General features: G+C 39.3%; 2 protein-coding genes across 2 annotated transcripts; both read right to left on the reverse strand.

The window, feature by feature from the left end:
- Positions 1–2,575: 2,575 nt before the first annotated feature.
- leap2 (liver-expressed antimicrobial peptide 2) lies at positions 2,576–4,803 on the reverse strand. Its single transcript, XM_056258971.1, has 4 exons — positions 4,683–4,803; positions 4,074–4,240; positions 3,537–3,592; positions 2,576–3,491 (listed from the first exon to the last, which is right to left on the reverse strand). Exons 1-3 carry the CDS (start codon positions 4,749–4,751, stop codon positions 3,553–3,555), a joined length of 276 nt encoding a protein of 91 aa, XP_056114946.1. The 5' UTR covers positions 4,752–4,803; the 3' UTR covers positions 2,576–3,491; positions 3,537–3,552.
- A 5,149-nt stretch (positions 4,804–9,952) lies between these two features.
- Positions 9,953–12,860, reverse strand: bmp15 (bone morphogenetic protein 15). Its single transcript, XM_056258968.1, has 2 exons — positions 12,403–12,860; positions 9,953–11,514 (listed from the first exon to the last, which is right to left on the reverse strand). Exons 1-2 carry the CDS (start codon positions 12,746–12,748, stop codon positions 10,706–10,708), a joined length of 1,155 nt encoding a protein of 384 aa, XP_056114943.1. The 5' UTR covers positions 12,749–12,860; the 3' UTR covers positions 9,953–10,705.
- Positions 12,861–22,990: the final 10,130 nt, after the last annotated feature.

Consider the following 22,990-nt stretch of genomic DNA (forward strand, 5'->3'; position numbering starts at 1 on the left):
ATAGCGACACACTTTTGAAAGCATGTCAGTTTATGAACAAGCCTGAAAAAGCTTGAGATCTTGGAGTAAGTGGACTTAAAACTTTCACCTCAAGTTTGTTAACTTACGGTACACATCTTATACAGAAAACGTCATATTCCTGACGTCATGCTGAACATGCGTTTAAATGCATGCACATATGAATCTTTGGGGAGGGGGGTTGGGGGGGTCAAATTTTTATTGCTATTATGTAGCCTATGGAAAGTAGACTACTACAATATAGACCTACGCAAACAATAAACCTTACAACTTGCAATTTAAAACTGAACTGGTGCAATAGCAATATCTAAGATTCAAGAAACTTTTTCCTTTGTTACTTCGTTTTCCCCTAATAATTTCGTTGGTTTCATTTATAACTTAGGTTATTTTATATATTTGGGTTAATTTGATTGTTTTCTTTGGTGGTATCATGATTGTAACAGTAAGAACACTTTGTAAATCCTCAGCCTATGTATAATTCTTTTTAAGTATTCAGTGTTGTGTAACATGTATAAACAATTTAGACCGACCGAAGCTCAGTTATTTCCTTTTGCCTAATTAAGTTACCAAAAGCACATTTCATAGTTTCATAGAGAAGTGTCTTGCTCGTGTCCACTAAGTGGCAGTATAGTCACACCCTATCATGTTTCTAGGTCAGATTTCAATCATCATTAAATTTACTTTAAGGAATTTTTTTTTTAAATTTAAATTAGCTTGAAGGAATTATTTATTTGTTTCCTCACATCTCAACTTATGTCATCTGAATTCCAAGAAAAATTATCTTTTTTTTTATGTCTGCTCTGTTCATCATCTCACCTTCCTCCCAGTTCCGGGCAGTGATTTGTGGCCATATAATTCCCCTCTTGCTTAATTGCTTTATCCCAGTTAATGTTGTTATTTATAGGCTAAATATATTTTTATTTAATATGTACCTTATTACTGAAAAGCAAGGTTTCACTTTATTTTGATGGTGTCTTTAACACATTCTGCTGACTAAGTAACTTTGCACCTACATAGCTCTCATTAAAGTGTTAGTAGCCTAGTATTAGTAGACTGATAGGGTTAGGGTTAGAATAAGTTGACGTAGTTGCAAAGTTACTTAGTCAGTAGAAATATCTGTTAGGGGAGCATCACAATAAAGAGTTAGCAAATATTAAGCAGACATGCAGTCTAATACACTAATGAGAGTTGGTTGACATGTAGTTGCAAAGTCACTTATAGTCTATAGAATATTAAAAAGGGACCATCAAAATAAAGTGTTACCAAAAGTAATAATTATATTGGGACATATAAGATAGTTGCCTGCATGTTTCATTCTGAAAAGTTAATATTTTCTTGTGGTATGGGTCATCTAGTGTTCAGCACTTAAAGCACTCTGACAGTCAGGAGGAATGACAAAGATTACTAGGTACTTATCTATGAGTTTATGAATTCCATAGTTCTTTGTCACTCAGAAGGCATGCTTAGACTGAGTGTCAATCTGCTGCACAGCTCTGCCACCATGTGACTAGCCTCTTGATATATCTGTCTGGCAGAAAACTTGTCAGTGATAGAATGCCAATTTCAAATTGTCATTTGAACATGAGCAACACTGATTTATACGTCTCTGAACACTATCTCTATTCATTGCACATGCTTGGCTAACCTTTTTGAAGTCTAGGTCTGCCATATCAGTCAAATGGCGGCTGTGTGCTGCGTGGGTCCCATGGTCTCAGTTCAGGAACCCTGACCACACCACTGAGGTTTGCATGACAAATATATAATGACTGATCGCCACCTTGGAATTATACGTTTTTGCATTACATTCGACTTTGTAGATAGAACCTTTTTGTTTTCTAAATAAAAAGTCCAAAAAATGCAAAAAAGGTCCGCACTCTAAAAATACTTTATTTGTTACAAACAGGAGATAAAGAATATACAAACGTTACGGCTCTTTGCCTTCGTCAGTGTCGAACACACGTTTGTATATTCTTTATCTCCTGTTTGTAGCAAATAATGTGCAGACCTTTTTTGCATTTTTGTACTGATATATAGCACCTAATTCGCTGGGAAAGCGCAGTGAGAGTTTTGATGAAATAAAAAGTCCCAAAAAGTTACACAACATAAAAAAACATTATCTCGGCAAAGGAGAAGTGCTCACTAACACAGATTTAGACAGATTTGTGAACAATATTTGAGAGAAATAGGCATTTTGTGTACATAGAAAAAGTCTTTTTGAGTTCAGCTCATGAAAAATGTGGGCAAAAACAAAAGTGTTGCGTTTATATTTTTGTTCAGTGTATTGTCACAGTATAAAAATATGTGAATAACTCAATTTTGACAAAAATGTCAGATAGAACCTATAATTCCAAGGTGGCGTGATGTCCAGCTATTCAGGCCAATTCACAAAACTTTACATTTTTAAATGCACAATTTTGTCGTCCCACCCCCCCCCCCCCCCCCCCCCCCCCCCCCCCCCCCCAAAAGAAGCAGCAACCACTGCTGAGAAATATGCTGCATTGCAAACTGCAGTGATCTGTTCAACTTTGAAGTCAATAAATGGAGTTTATGACATATGGAATTTTCTCGGAACACCTTTTTATTTCAGAACCCCATTTCACTCATATGAGACATGCACATATAGAGTTACAGTACAGTGAATATTACATCTTATAGAGAAATATATAGTAACATACATAAAAATGGAGCTTTAGATGAACTGTTGAATCATACAAAATAAAAAGAGAAAAACAATAAATAAGTAATCCAATATTGAAATGATGCTTGGTGAGAAGAGACACTTATAACAACATAAATAGTGAAAGGTAAATGAGTCTTAAATTAAATACTACAAACGTGAGCACATAGACAAAGGCAAAGGATGGAGGTAAATGGTTAATAATATCTAGACACGATCAATAATGGCAACCTTTGCACTTTCTCTGTCCCTTTTCTCATAGACTAACTTTGGTTCAACGGCTTTTCGGTTGAGCTAAGGCACTTCACGGTTTACGCTTGCCTTCACTTGCATTTATAGCTTTCAAGTAACATGATCTAATACTACAGACCAGTTTCCATGTTTAGACTGAGCTTAGTCCTGAGATGAGCTGTTAGTGGCAAGGGCCATACTCTACTCCAGGTATATCCAGGACACGGACTGGACTTAATCTGGTTCAGGGAATCTGGCCCAAAATGACATTCTTCATAACATTTACTGTATCACCTTCCCAGCACATCAGTCCATCAAAAATGTAATTTCGAATCTCACTAATAATGCTTCCTGTATATAGCAATACACTGTGCATGTAGGTTATGAGGTTATGAGGAAAAAGTCCACGTTATGTAGCCTACTTTATGATAAGCCCAATCTTCAGAACATTACCTATTGCCTCCTTTGTGGCTTTAGAGGAGTCAGTCCTAGCCTTAACTATATATCTAATTGATGATTAACTGCACATTCACATTCAGTTGCCCCTGTTGCTCATTGAATCAAGCTCTTGTCATGCATGATGGTGTAAAAACGTCAGATCAGAGAGGACAGACGGAGTCTTCATTTTAGGAATTAATCGGTTGGCTGTAGGAACAGTGGCCTCTCCTGTGGATGAAAATATACATAAAGAATCAATGAATATAGTTCTCACATTTCTTGTTTAAAAGTCTGAAAGTACTGCCAACAAGAAAAAGAAAAAAAAAGTTTAATGTTTAAAGTCGGCATGAAAAGGAAGTTGCAATAGTCTTTTCTTCCCTATTATGAGCTATGTGAAATGGCTTCTTGATCAGGAAACAACATAAGGCGGGACTTGATTGGAATTGTTTGGATGGTTTTGGTTTTGATCTAATGTGAGTGACAGGTTGTCCCGCCCTCGCGCCAATAAACATGTCATCAGAGAAGAGAAAATATGTCGTTGCAAGAGGAAGGGTAAGTTATTTTGGTTAAAGATTACGAGGGCACGTGGATTTTTAAAAAAAATTGCACAGATAAATAATTTTTAATAAACACTGCAATACTCCATTAAAAAAAAAAAAAATTGTCCATTTTTCACCTTTGTCAAGGTGACTTTAAGTGATGCATTTACCTGCATATTCCTGTTGAGCACTCATAGTTGTTCTGGCAGTAGGCACCGTGAGGTTTAGTACCCATGATCCTCCATAATGGGGTCATTCGAGCAGTTCTCTTCAGTGACCTTTGAACTTTCTGCACAGAAGAGGGTGTGTCCAACTGTGCCAGAGGGCTGCAGGTCACCTGAAACACATAATGCTTAAATGAGCTCTACACTAATAAAACTTAATATCCATTTCATAAAAAAGATCAAACTATACAACCCTTTCTGCAAGAGTTTGACTATTAGTTTGATCATGTCATTTTAATTTAACAGCAAATTCAAAAAAAAAAAAAAAAAAACGAATAAACACAAGTAAATTTAAGCCAAACCAGCATTGTAGCTCCTTTAAAATGGTTCCACCATTTAACAATAATATTAAAAAGGTAACAATAGCATAAGAGCACATCAAATATTATTTTTCTTTTCTTTTTTTAAAGGAATTCCACTTAAGAAAAAATTGAACACACTAACAGAAATATCATCAAACTGAGATGGTGTAAAAGTCAATAATTTAGAGAGCCATGAAAAAAAAATTGTTTTGTAAATATTAAAAATGAAATATATATATATATATATTATTACCTGCTGGACAATCACCAAAAACACCAGGCACCAGGCTAGAAGAGCCCCTCTGTGAATGTGATCCTGCATGCTGAATGAATAGATTCAGTTGCTGTAACAGAGACACTGACGACAGAGATGATGTACTGTCTTATATACCCTCCAGTCAGCATAAGAGAGACCGACTGCCTCTCCCTCATTCCTTTCACTCTCTCTCTCTCTCCCTCTCTCTCTACTTTTTCATTGCCAGATGTGGCATTTGTTTGCTTAATGTTTGTGATCTGATGTCCTCTGGGACTCTGGGAGAAAATGCAGCCAAAGTTGAGAGAAGCAAGGGATAAGGAAGAACGAGAGGAATGAAAGATAAGAAAAAAAAATAAGACGTGCTTTTGGATATGTGCTTGTCAGCATTTTAGAGTTCAATGATGTAAATCTGCAGTTTCACCACAGTTTGTTGAACTGTAATTTAGACAGCTATGCAATACTCACCGATTTAAAACCCCAATGTAAATGCAACGATTTGCAGATTCTAAGGCTTCTGAATCAACATTTCCCATCCTGCTTCTTCAACGTTTCTTTGACATAGTTCTTCTGTCTCCCTTTTATCATATACACATGCACAGGGACCTTGAAAAAGAATAATGACTGATTAGATAACTGCTGTGTTTTAATAAAGAATAAAAAAATGGACAAAAAACAAAGAGGGAAAAAAGACTGTGAACAAGTCAGAAAAGATGGCAGCGGGTCAGATATGAGTCAGGCCTCTGATCCAGCTCATCACAAAGGTTTCACACTGACTCATGGTGTTTACTGGTTCTGATGCTTGTCATCTTGGGATTGTCAGTTCATGTAAATAATATCCAGTACTATTTCATAAGCTGGTGGACTTGTTTTAAACATTTCTAGCATGCTCGCGGTGTTGGTCATAGTATTGTGATAGAGCTCAAGGTTAAGCTTATCTGCAATTTTCTTCTTGTTCAGATCAACATTGCATTAAATCTATTCAGGTTAAGTTCATTGAGGTCAAGCACAGCAATCTACACACTTTGAGGACTGGCCTTTCCTCTTTATGAGTTACATACGTTTGGGATCACTTTTTTAAAGAAATCAATACTTTTATTGAGCAAGGATACATTGAATTGATCAAAAGTTACAGTAAATACATTTCTAATGTTATAAAAGTGTTCTATATTTTATTCAATTCATCAAAGAATCCTGCTAAAATAAGTATCATGGTTTTCAGAAAAATATGAAGTAGTGCGATGTTTCTTGAGCAGCAAATCAGTATGATTTCTGAAGACTATGTGTGACGATGTGACGCTGAAGACTAATGATCCTGAAAACTTTGCCATCACAGGAATAAATTAAATTTTTAAATATATTAAAATAGAAAGCAGTTATTTTAAATTGTCTAATATTTTACAATATTATTGTTTTTCCTGTATTTTTGATCAAATAAATGCTGCATTGGTGAGCATAAGACACTTCTTTCAAAAACATTAAAAAGTCTTACCGACCCAAACTTTGAACAGTAGTGTATATTTAATGAAAAGATGAGAAAATTACTCTTTTCTATTTACACAATCAGAGATGCTATGGCATTACTTGAATAGTCAAACTAAGGACACAAAGTGTGTGATTTAGGCCACTGAAACATAAACGTTGCAGTATTTGAAATGTAAACCTATAGCTTGATGAAAAATTGCCTTTAGCTATTTAGCAGGGTTGTGTAATTAGCCTTAAATGAGGTGAACAGAAACACAAACCATGTGCTTCCAAAGTTCAGTGGGCTTTTCTGTGCAATTCTACCAGGAAATCTGTATCCAACACCATCTGCGCAGGCGTGACTCCTCTGAGGGTCACTGTTTCTTATAAACACTGAAAAAAGGGGTTCATTTTATTTTGATGGTCCCTTTAACACATTCTGTTCTTCTATGATCTATGTTTGCACCTACATGTCTACTAACTCTCATTAAAGTGATAGTAGAGTATTAGTAGACTGGGTTAGGGTTAAAATAAGTTGACATGTAGTTGCAGTAGAATGTCTGTTAGGGGAGCATCACAATAAAGAACAGATATTAAGCAGACAGTCTACTAATACTCTAATGAGAGTTAGTTGACATGTAGTTGCAAAGTTACTTATAGTCAACAGAATGTTCAAAAGGGACCATCAAAATAAAGTGTTACCAAAAAATACTTTTGCATAGATTTAGAAGTTTGAAATGCAACTTTGCATAGATTTGATAAACAAACCTTGAGGGTGTTTTTTTGGAGATAATTCGTACTCCATGCACAACAGACCATGCACAATAATAGACCATTCTATCATTTGAAAAAGATAAGAAATTAAATTCCTTCCACCAGAAGAAGCCTTAAGAAGTCTTTTAGGAGTTAAACTTCAGGGGAAGAACTCTATGTATCCTTTCCCTTAACATTAATCTCTCTTTATGAATCAAATGATGACAATTCATCAGGGTGTTCCCTCAGTGCTTTAGGGTCAAGCACCCTGTCCCCATTTGGTTTGTTTGTCAGTTTTGGCACTTAGTCAAAAGATTTTATTATTATTATGCATTTTATTTTTAGGCGCCTTTCTTGACACTCAAGGTCACCATACATCATCAACAAAACAATAACAATATTTAAGTAAAAAACTATGTGATACAATTAAAATACAATGCAGTTGTGATCAGAGGGAGTAAGCTATTCTAAAAAGATGGGTTTTGAGTTTTGATTTAAAATGTGAGAGGGAATCAATATTACGGAGGTCCGTGAGGGAGGGAGGGGGCTTCGGAGGTGGACGAGCAGGTGGCGAAGGAGTGGTGACAGGAGACGGTGACAGAGGATTGATGAGAGGACGACGATCCCCTGGCAGCAATGGCAATAGTCCACAGACACAGAGTCTCCAGTGCCGACAGCCCACGGCGGGGTCGAGGGAGGGAGGAGCCAAGGTGGTGTAGCGGCTGACGACAACTGGGGGACGACCGACGGGGACGAGGCCGATGGATCCACAGGCGCAGATGGAGAGCCGATGAAGGTGGAGCCAGAGTACCTAAGGGCTGAGGTGGGGCCGGTGTGATGGAGGACAGATGTGACGTCGAGAGGAATGAGGAGCCCACTATAGCCGTAGGGGTGGAGAGACGGGGTGTAGCGGAAAGCCCACAAGTCCGTTGTGGAAGTTGTGTGACGACTGACCAAGGGGGAGCCAGCAGGACGAGGTAACCCGGTGGAGCTGAAGGTGGGAGGAGCCAACAGGTCGACAGGCCAAGATGGAGCGAAGAGATCCAAGGCTGGAGTCGAAGCCGCAGAATCCTCTCGCACTGACGCTGCTTGTAACACGACCTGCGGCACGACGTTTTAGCAGGGCTTCCACGGAGATGGAGCAGGGCTGTTGACATAGAATAGTTCATATAGTTTATACAGTCAATGGTACGGTTCCAAAACAGCAATGATGAAGGTACCGGGTTGGATTGGGTGGGAGTCGATAATTCCTCATTGAAGTCGATCAGCCAGTCCTCATCGTCCGTAGTCACGACTCCCTCGTCCGCCGATGGTCATACTCACGATGGAGATCCACTTCCGGGGCGAGGGTCAGCTCGAGGAGAAGATCTTTGGCCTGCTTATATAGACGGGTAGCCCTGCCCATTCTGGCGGGCTGAAGCGCCAGAGGTTTGTGCAGTTGCAAACGATTCAATCAGGCTTCAGCATGTTTGGAGTTTCCCGGTCTCAGCTAAAGACTGAACCAATGCGAGTGAACCATATCAATAAGGGAAGCTACCACTGTGCTTCTTCCTTTATTTCATTGCAGACCTTTAGACGGAGCTGCTAATTTTTCCTCTGATATCTTGATTGTTTTCTGTGGTTGTGATTAGTTCTACCATTGGGCCTTAGTTCAATAAGGACATTTAAGTAGCTTTTATAAGTGTGCCGAAAAAAAAAACATTATGTGAATATTGATAATGTGCAAGACAATAGCACTGGCATATCTTAAATATAGCAAGTTACTTTCAGTTCAGACAGCTCAAACATGCATTTTAGTTTGTGACTATTAAGCCTTGTCTGTGAAACCTGCCAAATGTTTGCTAGTGTACATGATTTAGTTTATAATTATAGTTTTATTATGTACTGTTGGGCTTGCTATGTTTGTTCTATGAATTACCACCTTGTTCCACTTGTCAATAGTGCATCTAAACAATTAAAAGTTAAAAGTCTAAATAGTTTTGTCTGAGCTGTAAATAACTCAAGAACCACAGGGATTAACTTGCCCATCAAACTGCAGAATAAAGAGCACTACATATAAAGTATATTTCCCCAATATGTTGTCAAATAAAAATGTTGTCAAATAAAAATGTTATATATGTATATATATGTATTTGATGTATGATTCAGTTGGAATACCTGTTGTATGTTAATTGTTGAAAGATGCCATTATATCACTGTAAAAGCCATTAGTCTTTAGGTTGATTATGAGTACTGGAAATGGAAGTGTAATCAACCAAGTGTGGATGCTACAACAACAATAATGGGTCAGATATTGATTAAAAAAATGTTTTATATAAAAAGACTACAGAAAGATTTTATTTTTTTCTCCATTTGGTAGAATTGTCATTAATATGCTATTGTTCAAAAGTTTGGGTCAGTAAAACTGTTTTGAAAGAAATTAATACTTTTATTTGTGAGAAAATTCGATTTCTATTAATATACATTTTCTATTAAATTTACATTTCAAATAAATGCAGTTCTCTTGAACTTTCCATTAATCATAAAATATTGAGGGGAAAAGGTGTTGTTTCTACAAAAATAATATTAAGCAGCACAACACATGATAATAATACAATTGTTTCTTGAGCAACAAATCAGCAAATTAGATTTTAAGATTTAAAATATATTAAAATAGAAAAAAATAATTTCAAATTGCAGCCTAGTTGAGCATAAGAGACTTGTCAGTGCCATTTTTGTTTCAAGTAGACACCACTAATGTTTTTTTATGTTCAATGTTCAAAACATTCAAGTATTCTTCCATATCTTGTCCTGATATTGCATAGATGCTGAACACTTGCATAAGGTTCTAAATGAACTTTCACCCAAACTTTACACCAGACAAGCTCTATAACATCAAAGAAGCCAGTTCAAACCAGCATTCCTGCCATCTCCATTTACTAGAGCTGAGAAACACAGCTGGGAGAGAGCGACTCCTACTGACCAAATCTAAACATATGAGAAATACCAAACAAAAGAGAATCAAATGACCACACAACAAGCATATTTATACGTTTGCTTTCTTCCTTTTTTTTTTTTTTTTCTTTTTTTTTTTTACAAAATAACTTCTTTATTTTAACATCTTTCAATATAACATTAAAACATTCATTTAGGTGCATGGACATTTCTCCTCTAAGAAATACATCTATGAAAGTCTCATTTATACACTTACTGCATGTCCTCACTGAGGTTGTGCAAAATTAGCCTCTGCTTATTTTCTCCACTTGCTTTCGAAGGCTTTCTTTATCAAAGATGGGCAAAATCTGTGCTTTCAGAAAGAGGACACAAATGCAGCAGACAAGAGAAACAGCAACAACTCTATGGCCTAAGTCAACCGACAGGGCTCTTTCGTGCTTCTTTTTTTCTCCTCCATTTTCCTTTTTTCAATAAAGTGCCAAAATTCTCCTATTTCATTCCCCCTCCATAAATACATTACAAAAGATGTCACATTAATACATACCAGACAGAAATAAAGAACATAGACAAGAGTAAGCAGAAAAGAAATATTACATGATAGTCACTCATTCACCAATCCAGTTATTCATACCTAGATCCCTAAAAAGTCTGTACTGTGAGAGGTGAGACTGAATTGATCACTCTCCACAATTCAAGTCTAACACAAACCTCGCTGTGTGAATGTTCTTAGTAATGCGCAAGCAATGGCAACAGGCAAATCAAACCCAATATAACCATTCCTTTCGGCTGAGTTCTTCAATTGTGCTGGTTCAAATTCACATTGTCCTTTAGCACCATTCAATTATTCTCCTGATCTGACCCCAAGCCCAAAGTCATCTGCAGGTGCAGGAGTCTGCAATCATATCTTCATATTCTTTATAAACTATGTTTCCATCCCTCTCCATCATCAGCACGCTGATAGGTTTGTATTTATAAGGAACGCAAGAGGGCATCGGGATATCTGACACACCAAGCTCGCTGATCAAAGTCTGCATGATTGCGTGGTTGGGCGAATTGTAGCCGTAATGCAGGATACGAGGGCAGTCGCCCATACAGTAACGAGGGTTGTACTTGTGGGGTGCAATGATCCAATGGTCCCATCCTAAATCTTTAAAGGTCACGTGGTAGGAGTGCAGCTTGCACTGGTTTTTGGCCACGCTGTTCGACCCGTCCTTGTAGTTGGGGATGTCAGAGACGATGCTCCTAGACTCCTGAGATCGGCGGGTCCTGGGGCGGGAAAGGGGCGTGAAGTACTTCCCCCATTCCACAGGTTGCTTGTTCTCCTCTAAGAAGAGCAGCAAAACAGGAGCTCGAAGATGGTGTTGAGGTGGGAAGCATTTTCGATGTGTAATGGACCTGGCATGCTTTGGTTTAATGCATCGATAATGGGCTAAGAGGGATACCTGGCCATCTTTTGACTCAGACACATGGTTTGTAACATCCGATTCGGTCCACAGGCTTCGAGGACCCATAGTGACATGGTCACCTTCAGGAAGATCTTGTAGAGACGTGACCCTTGCCTCACAAATAAAAGGATGACGGGATGACACAGGAGACCTCAGGTGCATAAAAGACGCCTTCACCAGTTTGTTCAACAAGAGGTTTTTCAGTTCATATTTCACTGTGTAGTTATACTGAAGGTCTAGTCCAGTAGGATTTACAGATAGGAGAGAGAAAATGAAAATAAATAATCAGACAGTGGGCCTAGATTTCAAAAATACACATCTAATAGTTATTATAATACTTTAAGGGCTAATGTGCACAGCACACTCTTAAAAATAAAGGTTCCAGCAGAGTTTTTTGTTTCCCTACAGCAATGCCATATAAGAACCATTCAGTAAAATGGTTAATCTTTTTTTTCTTACACTCTTAAAATTAAAGTTTCCAAAAGGAGGTTTTCAAAGCAATGCCATAAAAGAACCATTTTTGGTTAATCAAAGAACCTTTCAGCGAACAGTTCCGAGAACAATTTTTTTCTTACTAAGAACACTTTCAAAACCTAAAGAACCCTTTTCCACAATAAAGAACCTTTTGTGGAATGGAAAGGTTCCATAAATGTTTATGGATGATTTTCATGGAACATTAGATGCCAATGAAAAACTTTTTAAAGTGATAGTTCACCAAAAAATGAAACTTTTGCCATCATTTACTCACTATTCTCTACAATGGAAATCAATGGATGTCATCAACTGTCTGGTTAACAACATTCTTTAAAATATCTTCTTTTGTGTTTAACAGAAGAGAGAAACTCATACAGGTTTGGAACAACTTGAGAGTGGGTAAGTAATGACAACATTTTCATTTTTGGATGAACTATCCCTTTAAGAGTGTAGAGTGAATGTTTTAATAATCTTTTTTTTTTTTTAAATCATTTTCACTATAAAGAACCTTGCAATGGAAGGTTCCATTGATGGTAAATGTTCTTCATTGAACAATAGATGCCAATTTTATTTTTAAGGGGCAAATAGGGACAAAAAATGCCTAGATGTACTTGTAATGGACATGTATGAGATAAGATAGAGTGCTTTACCATTTGAGGTTGGGAGAAAGTGCTTTTCAGTGGTGGACGCTTTGAGCAGCCTTACAGTGTTGGATCCAAATAACCTGAGCTGCTTTGGTCGTCCATCTGCATCCGCCGCTATCCTGTATAGACTTAACATCAGACGCATACCTTCATCTTCAGTTTGGCTTTCAAGGAGAGGTTTAAAATAAGAGTTCCTCTGTTTTGGGTATCGATTTCGACGAACTTCTCTGCTGGTGACGCCAAAATGTGACGGAGAAGACATGTTTCCGGCCACGCGCGTAGATATGTGCAGCACAAACAAACACGACAGTACGCAGAGTCTCAGACAGTTGTGACTGCTGGTAGCCTTCATGTTCAGCCCCTCGTACGGACGAGTGCCACCTGGAAGGCTACCATCGTCTAAGACAATCAGCGGGCGGAATTCAACCTAAACATCACCTGACGATGACAACCGTTTTGGTGCACCTCTAATCGTGTGACGTCATGCTCAATCACCTATCAAACTTTTCAAATTGAGTGTCATTTACACAAAAGGTGCTTACTAAATTTCAATCCTATTGTTGAAAAAACAACAAGTAAATTACATCATTGGCTTATGCGAGATCTATTTGACTTTATATCGAAAAACAAAATACATTACATAAAGAAAACAATTATTATGAATTCATATGAAAATGGTGGCCTACATTTTTTGGATTTTGAAACGTTAAATAATACATTTAAAATATATTGGCTTAGTCAGGTTGTTAGAAATCCTTACTCCATTTGGAACTTTATCCCTTCCCATATGCTTTCTAACGTTGGTAATAGCCTATACATTTTCTAACAACCTCTTTCTAATAACATTGACAAAATACCAGTCAAATTATCAGAATTTCATCGCCAGGCCTTTTTATCATTGTCCTTGATTTTCATGCACAACTTTTCACCACATAAGTAGGCTATTATATATGGAATAATAAGGATATATTATATAAACATAAATCATTGTTTTTGAAATATTGGTTTGATAATGGCATCATTGGTGGATCAGTCATTTAATTTAAATGGTTTTCTTTTCACTTACAGTGAGTTTTTGGCACATTATAAGATTCCTGTAACACCAGGGGACTATGCAAAATGGACTATGTGTTTGATGCAATATCTCCTGAAATCTGTATAGACATCAGAAAAGACTTAATATTCAACAATGGTCCCCACCTACTATAGTAAGTTCTTATGTAGGTAATATTTGTTTTTCCCCTAACTCACAAAACAGATCCATAAGAGCGTTATTTCAAAAAAACAATTTGTCTTTGCCTTATATTTACTCATACTGGAATCAATTGACAGACAATATTGTGTGGAAAAGGGTTTGGCTTATACCTAATCAATATTTAATTACAAACAAAGTTAAAGAGGTATTATTCAAAATTATACATAAAATGTACCCAGTTAAACATTATGCTACTTTGTGAAATTTAAAACCAATATTGATTTTAATTGCACTTTTTGTGACAGTTGACCTGAAACTGTGGTTCATTTATTTTGGCACTGCCCATTTGTAAGACCATTTTGGCAAAATGTTTGTGATTTTATCACAAAGAACATTAATGGCCAATTTGTGTTGTTTTGGAAACATCTATTATTTGGTCTTTTGGAGAATTATAAAGACAAGCACAGTCAGGTTTATATAATACATTTTATTTTTAATGGCAAAATTCCATATTCAAAAATGTAAATTGTCCTGTAAAAGACCCTGTTTTATATCATTTAAGAAAGAAATGGAGCTTTATATTGACTCAATTCGATTTTATATGAAGCAAAAAGCAGTTAAAACTTTGAAAATTTCAATATGTCAATGTCTTAATGTAGATCTACATTATAATTATAATTTGTTGAGTTACGTAAAAAAAGTTACGTGTCATTTATATCCTGTGTGGAAATACAGTTCAGAAATGATAAGAGCTTTTTAAAACAGACATTTTACTCAAGTAAAAATATGCATAAACACACTGACTGTCACGGTGTTGTGCGGGTTGAAGAAGGACTTTTTACTTTTTCTACAAACAGTTTACTTATAGAACACTCACAGGTACGTGCAGGCAGGAACACGCACACAAAACAAATCTAAATACGACTAACAACCGACAAAGACTGAATGAACTGAGGGAACTAAATACAAGCACAAATCAAACATAACAAGGTGAAGACAGGTGAAACGGATGATATCGATGAACAGGCTGATAAGTGAGGGAGTGAGTTCAGGTGTGGAAACAAGGAGGATTCTGGGGAGTGTAGTGCAGACTAAGACAGACTGGTGCAGACGAAGACTGTGACATAACTCCCCTCTCCCGGTAGGCGTGACCTCACGCCTTGGAACAACATGGGTGGGTGGGGGGGGTGGGCGCCCTGAAGGCTGAACAAGGCCTGGCATCACAGGAGTGGGAAGCCTCCAGGGCGGAGCAGGACGTGCAGGCGGCCAGGGCGGAGCAGGGCGGAGCAGGACGTGCAGGCGGCCAGGGCCCTTCGGGTGGCCGTGGCGGTGAAGACCCCTCGGGCGGCCGTGGCGGAAACGGCCCTTCGGGCAGCCAAGAAGAACTATAGCCCCCCCCAAGAAAGGTTGGGGGGGAGGGGTGACAGTCTCAGGGACAGTCTCTGGCTGAGCAGACGGGACGTGAAGCGCAGGCTCGGCGTGGCAGACGGGACGTGAAGCGCAGGCTCGGCGTGGCTGACGGGACGTGAAGCGCAGGCTCGGCGTGGCAGACGGGACGTGAAGCGCAGGCTCGGCGTGGCTGACGGGACGTGAGGCGCAGGCTCGGCTGGGCTGGACGGAACCAGCGGCGCAGTCTCGGCTGGGCTGGACGGGACCAGCGGTGAGGGCTCGGCTGGGCTGGACGGGGCCAGCGGTGAGGGCTCGGCTGGACTGGACGGAACCAGCGGTGAAGAAGTCTCGGTGGGACGAGACCCCGGCTGGACGGGCTTCTTGGCGGTTCGTGCGGCCTTTAACGGTGGATCTGCCGGGCTGGACATCAGCCCTTGACGCCCATAGACAGACCTGATGACAGGCTCGTCACCCATCACCGTGAGCGGCGAATCACAGGACACCAGTATCCATTCCACGTATCGGGAGAAGCTCCATTGGGGGCCCTCTCCGGACAGCTGCTCTCTAGTGGCGGTGTTGAGGCCAACATGCAGGAAGCTGCAGAGGCAGTTGTCCGGGAAAGTTGTAGCTGGCACGAGGCTGAGAGATTCTTCTAAATGTTCCTCGAGGGATCGGTCCTTCTGCTCTAAACAAAGCAGTTTGACTGCTGCAAAGTGGTCCATCTTTTGGTCGGTTGTTCTGTCACGGTGTTGTGCGGGTTGAAGAAGGACTCAGAGTCAAAAGGCTCCAATACAAACAGTTTACTTATTGAACACTCACAGGTACGTGCAGGCAGCATGACGGGCAGGAACACGCACACAAAACACATCTAAATACGACTAACAACCGACAAAGACTGAATGAACTGAGGGAACTAAATACAAGCACAAATCAAACATAACAAGGTGAAGACAGGTGACACGGATGATAACGATGAACAGGCTGATAAGTGAGGGAGTGAGTTCAGGTGTGGAAACAAGGAGGATTCTGGGGAGTGTAGTGCAGACTAAGACAGACTGGTGCAGACGAAGACTGTGACACCGACTTCCACAAATGACAATAATACAGTGTGACTCAGCAGCTGTCTTGAGAAGATTTAGCCTAATCACATCTCAACATATTAAATACATTTCTATGCTCCTCTTAATTTTGTCATTTAATATGAGTATAGGCCTAACTGTTTGTGAGACTTGGGCTAGTAAGTAAAAACTGTTTTTTTTAGGTTAACTGATCTCATTTTGTGTCTCTGGAAAAGATTGATCTGTTGAATATCGTTTTTTGTGTCAATTTGTTAATGAGGGATTTACATTCGTGTTTTTAGATTTGCGGAGTAAAAAAGATATAAAGCCTATCTGAATATGTTACAATTTTAAAGTAAATGCACATTGTTCTTACTCCTTTACCCTTACCTGTTCTTACCCTTACATCTTTCCCCATCTTAGCCTATTAATTTCTAATGATTTAAGCTATGCCTAGCTAACCACATTCGTTAGTTTCTGAAAATAAATAAAATACATAAGTTATGCAGCCTATCCAGAGGCGTCGCAATAGGGCAGGCAAGCCAGGCAATTGCCTGGCGCCCCGCATTTTAAGGGGGCCAGGCCCCCGAAGGCTGATCATTTAAACAATCAGAAATGGTAATATAAAGACGCAGCAACATCTCTGCATCCCCCTTAGTGGGTCCCCCTCTCTCGATACGCTGGTTATGCTTTTACCACCTAGCCTCAGCCGCCTTTTTTAAACTGGCGCATCGCTTACTCGCGGTAGGTAGAAAATGCATGATTTGATTTGTTAAACATGAAAAGGACTTATCCATCTGGTATGGCCGCTCGTTCTAACGTTAACCTAGATAAATGTTCTCTATTATTAGACGCATATCCAAGTGTTTGTGTGGAGTGTGGAGAGCTCTTACTGCATGACATGAAGGCGCCGGCGCGGTCACTTGCATTTTCCTATAACAGTGGAAACAACTTAAAATACTCCATCATTTCTGGTCATACAGAAAAGAATAATACATCAGTCGCATCTACTTTTATCTGTGTAAACTCACAATAACAATAACACATTTTGTAAAAGAAAACAAACAGGGCACGCTTTCATGTCTCCGTGGCGTGAACTGGAGCGCGTCTCAAAAATGAAACAGTGTAAACTAGCCTCACAGACATAAGAAATATATCTATATAAAGCTTGAAATGTCCACTTTTAAATGAATTTTTTTTAAAAATATGAATTAGCTAATATGAAACCATTTTGCATTACCTTCTGTACTGGTCGAACGTTTGCTTCCATCGATGGCTTCCACACATAATCAATATTCTTCCATTCAAGTAATTCTGTTGTTGTCACAAGACTGTGATCTTCTGCCAGGAGCATCATGCATGTCAATCTGCTGCTGTCCAGAATCAGGTGGTTTGTCTTCGTCTGGCATCTCAGCTGAGACCTGTCCACTATGGGTGACCCTACCAGTAGTTGTGAAGTACCAGTGGCGTAGCTCTCAGCATCACTGATGCACACAAGCCCTCACAGCACGTCAAGCTCCAAACCTTGTGAGGGACCCTAACCTACCCTAATCTAACTGCTTAAAAGCAACCGCATATCAACCAACTGCTCAAAGCGTTCTGACAACCATAAGCATGAAAACCAGAAAGAAGAGTTCAGCAACCACATAAAACAGGTTAACAACCGCGCAGAAACCTTAGCAAACGCATGTCAACACACAAGAAACCACCCGAAACATCCTGACAACCAAGAAGCAAAGTGCGAAAACACTCAGAACAACCTAACGCATATCAATCCACAGACAACCACAGAAAACATCCTAACAACCACACAACAATGTGCAAAAGACTTACTGTACAAAATAAAACTTACTCCACAAACTGTGAACTTACTCTAGTATTTACATTCATAGGTCCCACTATGTGATACTCCGGGCTCCATGTGACACTGTGATGACTCAGTGTCTGGGTTTCTTTCTTCGGGGTTCTTCGGGCAGGGGCTCTTCACTGATGTCCACATGGATTTGTGGAGCGAAGCGTCTTCTGCTGGGTGTGGAGAAGCTCTCGGTGACGAGGACACGTCCATCGGGCTGCTCCGTCTCCACCAGTGAAGGGCAGTTGAGTGTCTCCCACAGCTGCTGCTTGATCGTCAGGCCCAGCTCAAGACTGTAGGGACGGTGCCGACCATAGCGAGACTTCATCATGGGCTCCGCCGCAGAACGGTAAATGTCCTGGTAGGCCTGCACGCTGCTGCCGTGGATGGAGATGGGCCCTTCCTGCTGACACGTGTCCACTGAAGAGACTGAGGCTGCTGGACAGATGTCGGGAAGGACAGCAGCGTTCTTCAGGTAGCGCTCCTCCAAACCGCTGGGACTTTGAGCTTCCGCAGAGATGCAGCTGTAAGTGTGATCCAACCCGATTACAGCTGCCAGATGTGAAAGCTCACAGGAGTCTGGAGTGGAAGAGAATCCCCTCAGGTGTGTGGGAAGAGCCCTGGTTCTTCTCGGGCGACGCTGCTCCATGATGATAATTCAAGAATAACTATCCAAATTGGGCAAATTTCCAAAACTTAGCAAATTGTAGAGTTGTGAGAACAGGCTTCAAGGCTTCAGGGAGCGTTGTGTTGATTTCAAATATCAACTCAAGCTGCTGAACTGACATAGAATGTTGATGCTCATTTAAATGTAAACAACACATGATATCAGCTGTAATTCAGTTAGAGCTCTATATGTACTATTAGTACAGGTAATATGTGAAAATTATGTTCACTTTTTCATAAAAGCATGAAACTTGGTACACATGTACAGTTTGTGGCCCTTAACATTTTCAGAAATGGAGCCATCGCAAAAACGCCTCTTGGCGGCAATGGTGGCCATTATGCTTTCATGCCATAACTGAATTATGTATTTTCTATCATATCTCCTGAAGCAAACATGATAACACGGGAAATGTGATGTCTACCCCTATGTTTTGATGGTCAAGGATTTACAGTGATACCATACAACATCATAAACTGTTCAGGTGAATAGTTAATGGTGAATTCAGTGACGTTGTGAGAAGGATTACAATAAAATCGCAGAATCTGAGAACATCTGAACATCTGAAGCTGGGGCCATACTAAAAGATTTTTCAAATCTTATAATATTTTCAAAATGTAAGAGACCACAAACATGATGATTAAAAAACATAGATTTATCCATTTTGTTGCTCTAGTGTGTGCCATGATGTGACCAGGAAAGCAAACCACACACTGAAATATTCCATTCACAGTGGACACAGGAAATCTCGCAAAATCGCATCAAACGTGACTTTAAAGTAAACAAACATGGCGGATGACCGGCAAGAAGAAATGGGTCTTATAGTGTATGGATTACTTTTTAAGCCAGGGACACACCAAGCCGGTTGGCCGTCCGACAACGGCAGGCAGTTTTTGAGTGTCGGCCGAATTTTTCGGTGTGTTCCAACAACCCTCTGAAGCAACTCAAGAGAATTAGCAGACCAAGCTGCTGTGGATGCTGTTCGGGTTGCAGAGAGGATGGACCAAGAGCAGAACAAACTCTTTGTTGCAGAGAGGATACCGGGCACGAAACCCATCACCACCCCTTTGAAGAGGAACAAGCTCCTTCTTTTTAAAATAGCTCCGATAAGAGGACAGTCCAAGACAAAACTTGCTGAAAAATGACTGTGCACTGTTTTCCAGACTCTACATTGCCTGTCAGACCCATGATGGGATCCTAGAAAACTTCTTCAAAAAAGAAAATCAGGCCTACCCTCTATCACTCTTCACTTCATGGTGGACTACGCTTGGGAAACAAGGCTGATCTGCCTAGAAAACAGTAAAAGCAGTGCCCCAGACAGTGCCTCACGAAACAGTGCCCCATACAGTGAGGTCTAAATATTAGATGGGTCAGCAGTCATCAACATGTTGAAACCAGGCGTAGCTAAAACCTTCAATGACTTTTCCAGCAAGATCTTCAAAGAGAAACTTGAAAGGGTCAACAGAGTGGATGTTGTATGGGACTGCTATGAAGTTAACAGCCTAAAGTCCCAGAAGCAGGGTAAGGGGACAAGAACAAGAGTGGATGGAAAAAAACAAGTTTACAAATCAACTGGAAAGGCTCCTGAGTGGATAAAAACAAAACAGAGCTCTTTTACTTTCTGACCAGGAACCAAATGTCGACTACCAAACAAGTTGTTTACACATGCGGACCCAACCATCTAACCCACAAGAATCAGATCAGATTACACATTGCACACATGAAGAGGCAGATACAAGGATGCTACTCCATACTTCATGCCTTCACTGGCTATGACACAGTCACTGCATTTGCAACCAGGAGCAAGAAACCTGCATGTGATACCTGGAATGCAGATGACATGGCAACAGAGGCCTTCATGGCTCTGCAAAGGCTCCAAAAAGCATTCCAGAGGGGGTCATTTCCATTGTGGAAAAACCCCGCTTCACAATTCTCCTCTACGAGCACCAGCAGCGAACTCAACATCGATCAAGCTCGTCTTGAGTTCATAAAGAAAGGAAGAGGAATGGAGCAAATCCACCCAACTAAGGATGCACTGGTGCAGTCAAGTCAAGTCACCTTCATTTATATAATGCTTTATACAATATAGATTGATTCAAAGCAGCTTTACAGTGATAATAGAAAATTCATTCAACAAAGATTGTTTTGGCTGTACAGCAGCTCTAGAAGAAAGTCATTGTCCAGCTTAAGTAAGTCTTTTATTGATTAATTTCCATTGTAAAAATCATTAGGTATTAACTTAGGGGCGGCTTACACAACACCGTTCTCAACTGAAAACAGAAAACTCTCAATGCACTCCAGCCGTTCATCCACACGACAACGTCGCCCTGGTGGCCCGAGAACGCAAACCCCAAATAGGCTTGAAAGTGCAAGCTCTTGAAAACGAGTTTTGAAAATGATACCGTTCTCATCTCTACATACACTTCGGGGCGGCAGTGGCTCAGTGGCTCGCCTTGCATGGCTGACACCGCCGTCGGTGTGTGAATGAGTGAGTGAATGGGTGAATGTGAGGCAAAATGTAAAGCGCTTTGGTGGCCATTGGGTCTGTGAAAGCGCTATATAAATGCAGTCCATTTACCATTTACTTCAAAAAAGTGAATCTGTGAAAACGGCGACGGTATGCACATGCGCATTATGTGTTCAGTCCACAGGCATGCACGTTTGAATGTGTATGTGTGCGGGCACATAGTCTTTCTTTACAAAGTGCAGCACCTCAAAAGAGCAGTGTGCCAAGGAGGACACTGTTGGGGACAAGCACTTGAGGTGGCACCAAATATGCCATCTCCAACAGACCGGGGTTGGATGGACACACGCGATTGGAGACCATTGTGGTCAACTCTTCCACAGGCTGTATTGTCAATGTTAATGAACAAAAGGATTAAGCTTTTTAAACTCTACATAACATGCATGCAACAGACATGATATTATAAAGTCTAGCCTATGTTCTCAGATACTGTGATTTCCTTCTCACGTTCCTGAATTCACCATTAACTATTCACCTGAACAGTTTATGATGTTGAATATGGTATCATTGTAATCCTTGACCATCAAATCGTAGGGGAAGACATCAACCTTTCTGTGTTATGATGTTTGATTCAGGAGATATGATACAAAATACATAATTTGGTTATGGCGGAAAGTAAAATGCCCACCACAACGCGTTTTTGCAATGGCTCCATTTCTGAAAATGTTCAGGGCCCCAAACTGTATAAGAGTACTAAGTTTCATGCTTTTATGAAAAAGTGAACATATCACCTCAAATTTTTCACATATTATCTGGACTATATGCTTCTCTATTACCATTGTCGTCTTCATTTACAGTATATTCCTGATCTGTGTGTGTATAGTGGTGTATGTTAAGGCCAGCATCACTGTTCGGAACTGTTATTAGTGGTTCATGAATGAATCTGTGTGTTGAATTTTAAGTGAACAAATCATTCTTGCATTTAATTATATATTTTGTTAATTGAAGTCTCTTCCTTTTAAAGTGCATAATGTTTTGGTGGCTTTTTCTGCTTCCACAGATTGAGCAAAAGCCATAGGTATTGTAGTGTGGCCCGTGAAGGAGCAACCAAATCTACCAAACAAATTTGTGTTTGGATTCTGAATGAATCCTGTTTGTGACTGAATATGCACATAAATATTGTTGTTCACATTTTTATTTCTGTACATAGGCCTACATGTTTTTACATTGTACTTTATATTTTTTTGGGGCTGTCAAATGATTAATCGTGATTAATCACATCCAAAATAAAAGTTTTTTTTACATAATATATGTGGGTGCACTGTGTATAATTATTTAATATATATAAATACACACACATGCTTGTATATATTTAATAAATATTTTCATGTATATACTGTATATAGATTTATATATAATTTATATTATATATAAATATAAATATTTTATATATAAATAATATTTTTTTCTTAAATATACATGCATGTGTGTGTATTTATATATATACAAAATAATTATACACAGTGCACCCACATATATTATGTAAAAAAAACTTTTATTTTGGATGTGATTAATCGTGATTAATCATTTGACAGCCCTGATTTTTTTATAAAAAAATACCTGCATGTAATAAAAAATGTCGTTTCTGCTTGAAAAAGTAAATGTTTGTGCTGCCTTAAAATTGTAACTTTAGTTTTGAAACATGAAATGTGAAGTTGTAATAAGTGACAACACTTAAAAAATAAAATAACTCATTGAGGGCAGGATTTCCATCCAATAAATATGTGTAACTCATGTATTCATGCATGAGTAACTCATAGATTCATGCAATGAAATGTAATTGAGTTGGTCCAACTGAATTTAAACTAATACAATTTAAATGAAATGGATACATTTATGAAGTCATTTTTAATGCTTGTCTAACTCAAACTAATTTAATTGGAAAATATTTTTTAGGTAGGTAGATATCCTT

The sequence above is a fragment of the Rhinichthys klamathensis genome, unplaced genomic scaffold (genome assembly GCF_029890125.1).
Source record: "Rhinichthys klamathensis goyatoka isolate OS25496 unplaced genomic scaffold, OSU_Roscu_1.1 h1tg000161l_1, whole genome shotgun sequence".
NCBI lineage: Eukaryota > Metazoa > Chordata > Actinopteri > Cypriniformes > Leuciscidae > Rhinichthys > Rhinichthys klamathensis.

Bases quoted from the DNA above. Each gene is read 5' to 3' on its own strand.
- leap2 (XM_056258971.1), bottom strand. From the start codon at position 4,751: ATGCAGGATCACATTCACAGAGGGGCTCTTCTAGCCTGGTGCCTGGTG. The intron at 4,241-4,682 runs GTAATAATATAT...TATGTGTTTCAG, and splicing joins TTTTGGTGATTGTCCAGCAG to GTGACCTGCAGCCCTCTGGC. The intron at 3,593-4,073 runs GTAAATGCATCA...TTTCATCCACAG, and splicing joins TGCTCAACAGGAATATGCAG to GAGAGGCCACTGTTCCTACA.
- bmp15 (XM_056258968.1), bottom strand. From the start codon at position 12,748: ATGAAGGCTACCAGCAGTCACAACTGTCTGAGACTCTGCGTACTGTCG. The intron at 11,515-12,402 runs GTAAAGCACTCT...CTACTGGACTAG, and splicing joins CTTTCTCCCAACCTCAAATG to ACCTTCAGTATAACTACACA.